The sequence below is a fragment of the Grus americana genome, chromosome 2 (assembly GCF_028858705.1).
Source record: "Grus americana isolate bGruAme1 chromosome 2, bGruAme1.mat, whole genome shotgun sequence".
NCBI lineage: Eukaryota > Metazoa > Chordata > Aves > Gruiformes > Gruidae > Grus > Grus americana.
The window spans coordinates 92,860,672-92,872,293 of NC_072853.1; the positions used below are offsets into that span (position 1 = coordinate 92,860,672).

The 11,622-nt window shown below is 36.7% G+C and overlaps 1 protein-coding gene across 3 annotated transcripts in view; it reads left to right on the plus strand.

The window, feature by feature from the left end:
- EXOC2 (exocyst complex component 2) overlaps nt 1-11,003 on the plus strand; it is a 136,256-nt gene extending 125,253 nt beyond the window's left edge. The window contains exons 25-28 of one of the 3 annotated variants that reach the window (XR_008575767.1): nt 2,343-2,465; nt 4,800-4,861; nt 5,828-5,952; nt 6,073-6,516. Coding sequence is in view for 2 of the 3 variants with exons in the window: in XM_054815814.1 (XP_054671789.1) it covers nt 2,343-2,465; nt 4,800-4,861; nt 6,544-6,603; nt 8,851-8,944 (339 nt within the window). In the remaining variant the exon portion in view is untranslated. Of the gene's footprint in view, nt 1-2,342; nt 2,466-4,799; nt 4,862-5,827; nt 6,517-6,543; nt 6,604-8,850 lie in introns of those variants that run through there. The other 2 variants (XM_054815814.1, XM_054815815.1) reach the window with 2 other exon arrangements.
- The last annotated feature ends 619 nt before the right edge of the window (nt 11,004-11,622 follow it).

The window sequence follows — 11,622 nt, forward strand, 5'->3', positions numbered from 1 at the left end:
TTTTCCATCTACTTAAAATCTGATGAGATTCACTTGAGGTTTTTGTTTATTTTATTCCCCCTTAAATTACAAGGATTCATATAAATTAAAATATTTTCAGAAACTTTAAATATCACTTGCAATATTTTTGATTCCATTTCGGTATTTACTTACAGCAGTTTTCAAAGAAGCATTGCTGACTTTACCAAATGCTTCCGAATGAGGGAATAAGCAGCACCAAAAATATATAACAACAAGTAATTAATTTTTAATGTTGTTTTTCAGTGTAGTGGAAATTAATAAAAATGAAAATGAGAGGTGTTGCTTTAAAAAAGTCAAAGGCATTTGTGACTTATTGAGCTGGTCCTGTAAACATGCATACTCGTTAAATTACCGCAGCAGAAAGGTGCACTGCCTTGCTGACTTCATTGAGACCGATACTGATTTTGGCCCAAATAGCATTGCCTCACAGATTTCTAGACGTGAAATACTACAGAAATATGAAAACGTGTGTCAAGATGAAACTCCCATTTCCACTGTTTTCTGGTGAAATTCTGTAAGCTGGGTCAGATTTAAGTCTAGTTAGCAAGGCTGCAAGTTTCTGTAGTTTGAAACAGCAAAAATTAACCATCAGCTGAACAGCGAGCATGGATGAATTAGAAAGAAAATTGTTTCTCTGCCTTTGAATTCAAATTTAACTGAAATCAAAATAAGGGTTTCTTATTGCAAATTTGTGATGATTCACCATTGCTGAGAATTTTTTTTTTTCCTGGATTCCGTATAGTAACTTCAAGAGTGCTCGTTGTGGGCACAAATATTCTCTTCTCAGTAGAAGATTTTTGGGCGTGTTCCTAGTATGTTTGCGTTGAATTGCTCAGCAATATTTGCTGCTGAATAAGATGACCCCATCCCAAATCGTTACTGGGTTGTTTTTTTCCTTACCATACAGATAAGTATGTCACTAACTTGGCTTTTGTGGGTCAAAACAGTTAAAACAGGACGCGTGTTTGAATTGGCAATGATAACAGCTGATAGCTGACATACGTGGTCAGTGTACTTAGCCTATGGTGCAGACCTGCCTTTTGGAATGGTCAGCTTTATGGGATGCCTGATACATAATTCATTACTTAAATCACTGAAAACTATGTAGGAATCTTGCATTCCCCCCCCCCCCAATTGCTTTTACGCACAGATATGAATATCTTCTGTTAATTACTACATTTCCTTGTCAGACATGAGACCTAAACTTCACAGCAAGCAAAGGTATTCTAGCAAAAAATTATTCCACTACTTAATTTTTTTAGATCACTTTAAAGCAGAAGTCAGAGGGGGGAAGTGTTTAAAAACTCTACAGTAGTTTTTCCTTCTCCTACCACTGCAGTCACATCATCTTCGGTTCCTCGTGTCATCTTCTCCCCCAATCCTGTGCAGTTTTAGTGCAGACTTATCATCACCTTTAAGTCTTGACACAAGTTTGGTCTGTTTAACCTAGAATCTCACTTCCTCCTATATTCCAACCTTTTGGCTTGCATTTTCCGCAATTCTGAGTAGAAAAATCATACCTTTTTTTTAATTCACCAACAATTTCTCGCTTCCTTAAAGCTCCCTTTAAGGAAGATTGGTTTCTTCATGCTTTCCTTCAGGCATAAATCTAATGTTTAATTTTGCGCTGCTATTGTGTTGCGGTTTGCTATTCTGAACTTCAAATCGAGGATCCAAGTACCACTTTAACAAGTTATACAAATAAGCAGTTAAAAAGATGGTCTTGATGCATGGAAAAAACAGTGAGGTGTAATGTTTTTGCCAGGGAACTAATAAATGGCAGCAGTGAAAGAATCTAAGTGAAAATCCATTATGCCACCATATTCTCAAACCCTTTCAAAGGCTTATCTCTGCCATAGAGCATAAAGATACTAGCCATTTGACAATGGTCAAATGTAAAGGATTCTAGAAGAAATAGCAAAATACATGGGTAAAAAGTGGCTGAATGTGTAATTGGGTCAGTCACACAACCCTAAATTTAAAGTTCTATCTACAAAACAGCAGTCTATGTATGACCGCCTAGCTACTGCAGCCATCAGTTGAGAGCACGTATTTTGAGGTCTAGCTGGTTTTAGGTGCTGCAAGAAAGTTGTCATTATCACATACCATATAGCTAACATTGCCATTAACAGAGGTGATTGGTCAAAGCGCAGGGCAAGGATCAAAAGAAATCCTTCATATTCCAGTTGCTTTTGCAAATTTTTTTGTCCATTGATAAAAAACAATCAAAGTGTTTAATGCTTTTTACTGAAATGTTACTGTAGAAAATATTTCTTTTAATATAGCTATTGTGCTCATGATTCTTCTTTCATAAAAATCAGGTGTTTACCATTTCCAAAGACTTAGTTCCTCGGGTAATGTCAAGGGTTGTAGAAGCAGTCTCTGAAGAACTAAGTCGACTGATGCAGTGTGTTTCATCCTTCAGCAAAAATGGAGCTTTACAGGTACCTGAATACTTTGTACTGTCAAGCATCTGAATCTAGAAAACCGAGAATAACAGAGAGGTATAATCTGTGTGTTTGTTGGATTTATTGTAGCAGTGAAAGCAAGGAGATAAAACGAATTAGTACAAACCCTATTTCAGATATATGGCTGAATACTCTTTGGGATACTGATTCCTGGGTTTGATTATATTTTAGTGCTGTCTTTGTGTCTGAGTGCATAAAAAGTTACCTATATCCTATGAGCTAAAAAACCACCATGATGGTACTTGTTTGAAATGTCGTTAAATACTGTCTTTGGCTTGTCATCAAAAATTACTTTAAAAGAAAAAGAAATTTTGTGATATTTTGAGATTTAAAAATCTTGAATATATGATGCGATGGGATCTTGCAAGTCTTTGCAAAACTAGTCGCTTGTCTGTTGTACTATTTCTACATTAGCACTTTGTTGCAGTATGGGTAGAAGAGATACTCTTACACTGCTGCCTTCATTTACAGCTGGATTTGTAGTTGTACTTGCTATTGGCTAAGTTTTAAAGGGCTCTAAGAAAATATCTATAAAACAAAAAAAATCCCTTTGAGTCAATGATGGCTGTAACAGGCAAGAAAAGCAAACTCCCAATTTTCATCGTACATCACAGCATTCTTGAATTATGATGGGAAAATAATTATCCAATTGCAAGCCTTATTTTCCAATTGCTGGTAGTAATTGCATTGGACAGAGAATTAACATAGGAAGATTGCAGCCAAATAAGATTGCCTATTTAAAACCAAATCAATGAATAGCAACAAAGCTACCCGGATGTCATTTTTGTTTGACTAGGCGACCCACCATATGAACTTGCTGCCTAAACCCATAATTGAAAGAATTTTCTCTCCCTACTGCAAATTTGTCACTCTTGATCATTTTCTGTTCCTCTGAACATAGAAAATCCTGTCTGGCAGACAGCAGCAGTGTGACAGTGAACTGAACCTGGTCAGACTGATCAAAAAATGCCCATTCCTGAAGAGAAGCCTGAACCTGTGTTCCCACATCCCATGACCCACAGTTTTGCAGGATTTGCCCTTCTACCATGTTTATTTAGGCTATGGTACCTGAGAACGTGATGCTTCCCCATGGTACCGCTACCTCCTAAAATGTAGGAACAACTCCAGAATCTTATGTGTAGGACTTCAAAAAGTCCAAGGCTGTTCAGCTTGGGGCACCATACAAAAAGAGGTGAAACATTCTGTGGTGAGAAAAGCATTTCTTATGAGTATAAAATTGGTGGGTGGCTATGTCGTATTTTCTGCCAGAAAATTCTGGCACTAAAAAAGCACAAATCTCAGCTGGTTTCCTACCTAGGGTATAGATGAGGGGAAGACCTAAAAGCCAAAGCCCTTTCATTATAACTGGAATTAGATGTCTGTGTTGCATTATAAAAAGTTTTGGTTTGGAAGATTAATGTCATATTAGTTGGGTCTAAATGTAGATCATTTTCTGTAATGGCTAACTGGATTAGATTTTATCTTTGAACAAGAACAGAATATGAATTTGGATGAAGTTCACTTTATGGTTTTAAATGAAATGACTTAAAGTATTGATCCCATACAGAATGTTTCTATTTCATATAAAACCTGTGATGATAATGATTGTTTTTCAAAGACTAAGGGACAATCTATGATATTTCTTTCATCTTTGAGTTCATTCTCCACCATAGTTTGCCTAGGTGAAAATTAATACCTAGACCTACAGTACAGTGCAGGAGTAAAATCCCCAAGCATTTATGCCCACCAGGTGACAGACAAGAAGCAGAGTGCAACCATTCAACTTCCTCATCTGATGGAAAAAAATAAATTCAACAGGAAAACCAAGAATAAAATGTGTATTGGCAGATTTTTTTTGTACTCTTGTGTTTCCTTCCTCCCTGGCCAAACCGTGCTGTGAGAAGTTAAGCTCACTGTATTCAATTAAAAATAAAATAAAATAATAAAAGACAAAAGACAAATTAAAGTTGCATCCTTGTATCTTTCCATCACAGTACAGAAGAGATGGAACAGAATTGAAGATTTATTACTGTTGCTGAGAGACAAACAAATGTTTTTAGACTGCTACATAGTGACCATACAAACAGTTTGACTTGAATCAAAAGTATGAAATTGTTCCTTTTAGCAGTGTCCTGACACAGCAGTGTGGCAACGAAAAATACAGGAAACAAGCTGTTGAAAGCCAAGGTTTCTTACAAATGCAATATGTAATAATATTTGCCTCTAAAATGATGAAGCTTTGGGACACTGTTATTCACTTGATGAAAGTACATTGTGTCATTGTTTCAATATTTGTATTTCTGTCTTTAGGCAAGGCTTGAAATCTGTGCGTTGAGAGATACTGTGGCCATATACCTAACACCTGAAAGCAAGTAAGATGTGCCGTAATGTCTGTTTTTTCAATGTAATGGAATCCTTGGTAAACATGCAAAAGAATGTAATGTAAATTAAGGATTAAGAAATTTTGCTTCAAATAGAATATGTGATATGCTAGGTTAATATATGAAAAACAGAATACTAACAAAGTTTTATCAGTTGAAAGAAAATAATTACTTCTTTTTTACTTGAATTTTTAGACATAAACAAGTATTTGCCACTCTAAAAAAAAAAAAAAAAGTAAAACTTCTTAACAGCAGTTCAGCTGCTGAGGCAAATTACACTAAAACAAGACAAAAGCAGATGTCACTGAGTTTTATCCAGATTTTCACAGCAATCTCATAAAGCGCACAGCAAAGAACCTGCCAGACACATCAGAGAGGCTACAGAACTGAACACTGGCAGGATCCCCTTATAGGGATATGGAAAATTAGGGCTCTCCACAGGCTTGTACAATACCCTGCTCCTTTTCCACACACCTAATCAGGGAAAGTGAATTCAACTTCACACTGTCTCTTAGAACGAGAGCCTTCAAAAGCCTTTCAGCAATTTATAATTTCTCAGTGAGGTGCAAGACCAAAAATAAATAGTGTGGGACGCACTCACACATTAATATAAAGGGAGAAAGAAAAGCCTTAGCAGCATCAGTGGTTGATGCAGTCAAGGCATGGAAAGACAAACTGTGATAGCTGTCAGCAGTTTTGAGTAAAGTTGATCAATTGAAATTTCTAGTTGATTACGTTGGGGATTGGATATGGGCAGGTTCATTCATTATTTTACATGCAGACTTCTGTTAGGGTTTTACATCTGCACTTCTGTTAGGATTGGCATTACATGTTCCCGCAGATGGCAATTTGATCTTCTCACCTGATCAACATTTTGTAGGAGAGATTTCAGGGCTTGAGGTCCTTCACAGTGTCACAGATAGCATCTTATGGTGTCACTGCATTCTCTTTTAAAAGACTTGCTTCCCTATTCTGAGTGTCCGATAGTGATGAAGACCTCTAAATGAAAACTGTTTGGCACTGGCTCAAATTGGATAAAATGGAAGTGGCGTTGTCTCTAGTCAGCGTGGGAGCAAAGCACGGTGAACCCTGGAAGCTGGAGCTTCATGGCTGCCTTTTTATTCCTGGACTTGTCACTAGTAATAGTTGCCACAAGTCACCGTATTAATTTTTTACTGACAAGATTGTGCCTATCTGTGCAGGTCCTGCATCATTGCCTGCACTTCTGTTCCACATCTGTTACCCGGAGAGGGGTGGAAACCCCATCTTTGGAGTTACTCACACCTTGACTGGATAATGCCCCAAGAAACCTCCTTTAACCTTGAAGTTGGCCCCACTTTTAGAGGGGGGTTGGACCTGAAGACCTCCAGAGGTCCCTTCCAACCTATATTATTCTATGAATCTATGAAGAGTCCAGGTTGTCAAGCATATTCTTAAATCATCAACATTCCTGTTGATGTCTGGTGTACGTCACATTAGGAGCATCGAGAGGCCTGCTTGAACCCATGACTGTTTTATGTTCAATTTGCACATGAAACTCAGGTTAATATTTGGTTAATTTATTGAAATGAGAACAGATAAAATACAGCATATCTCCGTGGAACTTATAGAGAGAAACTGTGAATGCTGAGACCTGTACCAGTGGAATATGAGTATTTTTGTTTTCCTTGCAGCTCAAGCTTTAAGCAAGCTTTGGAAGCCTTGCCTCAGCTCTCAAGCGGAACTGACAAAAAGTGAGTATAATGCACCTTCTTGTCTCCTTTCTGGTCTCTGGAGCCACTGCTTTTTACTCTTGTATCAGAACTTTGTTAGAAGAAGGTTAACGTTCACTGTATTTGACCCATCTGAATTACAGAGCAGAAGCCTCTTTGGACAGAGTTAAGAATAAGCTAAGTACTTGCTCATCACGGCCTATTAAATTACACAAAGAGACAATGGCTTTGTGGCATATCCCTCTTGCCCCTCCTAGTCTTATCAGTTCAGTGTAGATTTGTATTTGTTTTGTAGTTTATTTTAGACTTCCTTGTTCATCTTAAAGTTTCTGTGGGGTCCCACTGTCTTGCCTTACTGAATTTAGCAGCAATAAAAAAAAAAATGGCCAAGGAACAAAGTCTAAGCTTTTGCTAGCTGATACATGGGGAACTCTCAAAATTGGCTTGTTTCATTTTAAAAACAAATAAGAAGGATCTGTGGTTTTTTCTTAACATCAGGATGAAGAGTTTTGGGTTCCTTCTTCCCCACCATAGCAACCTTTGACAACCAAGCTGCTTTGCTGCATCCAACATAGTATTTGGTAGTCTGTTTTACAAGCATAGCTTAATAGAGTAGTATAGTAAAACTAGGATGGATTTGTAATGAGTATATTAGTATAAGTATAGATGTTTTGAACTTGAGATTACAGTACTTTCAGGAACTGAACTGCATCAACTCAGTTTGCACTTGACAGTCAGAATTTAGAATATTTTGTAGACACACAAAGAGACTGTTTGTGCAGCCCGTGGTCTGCAGACTGTGCCTTCTTCCAGATGTTCTCTGTCTATTTATTCAAAGCTAGTCCTCACTAGCCACAAGAAGTCTCAAGATACCTCCTTGCCTTACTTAACTCTTATGCTTTATTAAAGATAGGAATCAGTTTTGAGTAAGGAGAGTTCGTTCAACTCAGACTTTCCGAAACACCTGTAGAATTTTTTTTTTTTTCACTTAGTCACAAGCATTTGAGTTTCACAGGACAGATGAGAATCAAGAACTGCATCATTTTTACATCTGCTTAAGAGTTCTGAGCCCTAGACAGTGCAAAACTTGTTCTGTTTCCCAGGTTGTTACACCGTAATTGTCATCATTCCAGGCAGTTAATTGTAATCTACACGTATTTGTGCATATTTGTGCATTGATTTAGAGCTGTTCATTTCTGTTCATTCACAGTCATTACTATGATAGTAAATGATGAATGTAGCCATAGTCGTCTTCCAGAGGACCTGCTGAGGAAGCAGATACTGATTTTGTGGTTCAAGTTGTTGTTCTTGGGTTTGTTTGGGGTTTTTTTTAACATACAGTATAATTTCTTCTGTTACAAGCTGTTCAATAATCACAGCTTGCCAAAAAGTTGAGGTGATACATGTCTGTCCTATCTAACTTGTTTTTGAAATAGAGCAAAAAGTTCAGAGAACACATTCTTCCCTAGAATACAGGCAAAATAAAACACACAGGCAAGACTGTAAAACTTCATAATGCATCGCCACTGTTAAAATAAATATGTCATACGAGAGAACCATCAACACCCTTGGTCCTACACCTGCAGTTTGTGGATTATAATAAATATTATCCACTGCACCAAGTACCTTCTTGGCAGCTATGTAGATGTAAACAAACCGTTGTTACACTCCAAAATGAACTCATACATAGTTTGTTATCTATGAAGGACAAAAATACATGGTTGCCAGTAAATTAATGTTTCTCCTAGAACAGTTGTACTATCTCTGATCTTTCAGCCATGATACTTAAGAGAAATGAACGAAATACCTCCCAAAGACAAGTTTGAGAACTGAAATTCACAGTTTGGCTGCACACAAAAAGGCCATGGCCTTAATGAGGGATACTGGGTTTATGGTACATAGTCTGGCAGTTTCTGGGTCTTTCCTTACAGAAGTATTTTATGACATTCTCTACCGGTTCTTTTGCCATTGTGTTTTGCAAATATGTTTCGAGATAATGATCTTTATCTGGAAGGAAAGCCATATAAAGGACTATCTTATCACCTTGATAAAAACTCTGTATCTAAGTCCTCCTCTGGCCACAGATCATGCTGACACATTGGTATAGTTCTAAATGTCTTTATTATTTAGATATTTGAATAGGTCCAATTTTGAACCCTTTATTTAAGTAGACAATGTACTGGAAGTCACAGGCAGAATAGCCAAAACTTTTGGTAATTGTTTCCTTTTCAGAATCTGCCAAAGTTACAACTATTTTTCCTTTTGCAGGTTACTAGAAGAGTTACTAAACAAATTTAAAAGCAGCATGCACTTGCAACTGACCTGTTTTCAAGCTTCTTCGTCAGCAATGATGAAAACATAGACAATGACACAATGCAGGCAACTCAAGACAAATGTGCTTAAACATCACCCATTTTTTCTGTACTACTTCAATTCCTTTGAAGACTCTGAAGAAGACAAAAGGAGTTTCACTGAAAAAGACACTATGAGATAGAACTCTTTGAGTAATGATATGGGGTATCCTGCTGAGTGAGACTTCTGGTCATAAATATCTTGATAAAATGGCTTTCTGTCTACTGTATTTCATTCTGTGGAGGAGATTAAGCCAATTTTGTTTACATACACTCTTCTTGGCTGTATGTTAATGAAGAAATATTCATTGGTGTGCTGCAATCCCAGTTGCATTTGTTAAAAATACATTGAAATGTATTTTTTAGCAAATGTCACCTTAAATTTGAGTATTACTCATGTTGTTCAGTATATCAATCTGTTACTTTCTAGATGTAGAGTAATAGTGATGTGTCTGGAAGACTCAACTTCTATAAACTATTGAGAAGGATGTAATAAACATTACTACATACAGATGACTAATAAGTGTTCAGATATTATATGGAGAAGGGCACTGCTGCTTTTGAATTTAAAAATTATCACTTTTTTCTGTTATCTACAATTTTAGTGGTCATAAGTCTGATTTCTTGGGAGGCTTTTATTTTCTTGCTTCTTGTTTAATTAAATATGTTCCTGCCTCTCTTGTTTCTCCCTTCTATTGGAGTGTTGATAATAACCTTCACATTTGAAATGAGCTCTCCTTTCATTGGCAATTAACAGAAGAGCACTCCGAGTTTCTAAGAGCAGTAGAAGTTTTTTTAAAAAAAAAGTTCAAGTAAAATATTCTTTTGCGTTAAGGAGTAGAACAGTTAATCACCTCTCACATAGTCAGAAGTAAGGAGGAGCACGATGTGTCATTGGTTTTGCTGCTTCCTTCCTACTCACCTCGTCTTGTTCTTACAGGCTTGCTACCACTGTCTTCCCCTTCCCTCTTGTTCATCAGTCCTATTTTCTCACTGCTGGTTAGTGAATTTGCGTTGAGGGGAATAGGGATTAAGAAGGAAAGAAGAATCTTGCTGCCATTAAGATGTAGTTACACAAAGACCAACAACCATCTTCCCAACAGGGAAAATTTGGCACTGGCTTTCATTTTGGGACTTGATATAAGATGCAGGAAGCTATAACAGAGAGTGGTCATCTTTTGGAGGGTGGGTTTAATTTTATAACTGAAATCATGACTTGCAAGTAAATCGTGCAGAAATAATGTATTCTTTCTGTATTTACAGTCATTTTGAGTGGGACTTTTCAGAAACAGTGCACTGAGTTTTGAAACAATTTTTTAATGTCAATTGTTTTTTTCTGCTAGTTCAGCTACCTGCTTTAAAAATACAGCATACAGTTCCTGTAGTATGAAATTCTGAAGAAACAGTTTGATGCACATGTATTTACCCATAAAAAAATTGTGTGTAACTAGTAATAGCAAGTTGAATGGAAGTTTGAAACTTCAAATATATGTCATTATTGGCTTTCAGGGAGAATTGTTAAACACTTGGAGCAATGTTGTTTTGTTAAATGTTGTCCATTCCAAGCTGGTCATGGTCTCAGCTGCTGGTATTAACTGAAATAGTCATCCTGTTAGCTCAATCTGTAAAGGATTTCACTTCAGAATAATAAAATATTAAGAAAGATGATTATAAGCTCTTCTTGAATTCCTCACTTTCCAAGAAAAGTAATTTCTTTATGAATTTTGCCAGTCTACATTTTCTACATTTGTATCAAACATGTTCCTAAGTATTGAAAGCATATTTTATCATCTGTACTGAATGAATATATATTCAGGCATCTCTTTATTGTAACTTCGTTCTCCTTCTTACTCATCTTCTGTTACAACAGTTCATTGCTTGTCTTTAAAACCTGAAGTCAGATGTTGGTGTTTCATTGCCTTTTTGAAGTAACACTTCAGAACATGTCATTGATAGCAAGGAAGAGGATAATGTGTAAGGGATCAAAATATTACTTGAATCCAACCTGATATGAAATAAATGCTCACAGTCAAATCAGAGCACTGGATTTCAATAAACCCACTTGGTGGAATTCATGCTGCAACAGGATGTATTGGAATCCCTTTACGTGGAAGGAGAGTTGGGATTGCTGAGACTTCATAGCCAACATACAGCAGGCTGCAGTTCCGCTGAAAAAAAGATTACAAAAAACACGAAGTGGTCAGTGTGGTTTTTGTAAGAAAAAAAAAACACAACCCCCCCAAAAAAAAAACCAACCCTCTTCAAAAATACAGAGAGTTTTAAAAAATACTATTGGAAGTGGAGAAAGATGGGGAGACCGCACCAAAATACATAATCAGTTAGGGTTTGCAGAGAAAAGAGAGGCGGCAAGGAAATCAAAGTAACAGAAGTGAAAGACTCTGACATTTGAAGCAAAGGTAAGTGCTGAAAGTAGGACAAGAGAAAACAAAATTATGTATTACATGATCTTTGAACCTGTAGAAAAATCTAAAGTCAATGCAGACTGGGAAAAAAATTGAGCTTTATTTCTCACTTAAGAGAAAAATTCAGGAAGTAATAAGGCTGTAAAATATATCTTTCTAAAAGTAGGTAAAGACTTATAGGAGAATTCAGCCATAATATGCTGTGTGGTGTTATTCAGCCTCTGGAGATGTTGAAGCATTTTCCTATTACTGTATTTTGAACATTT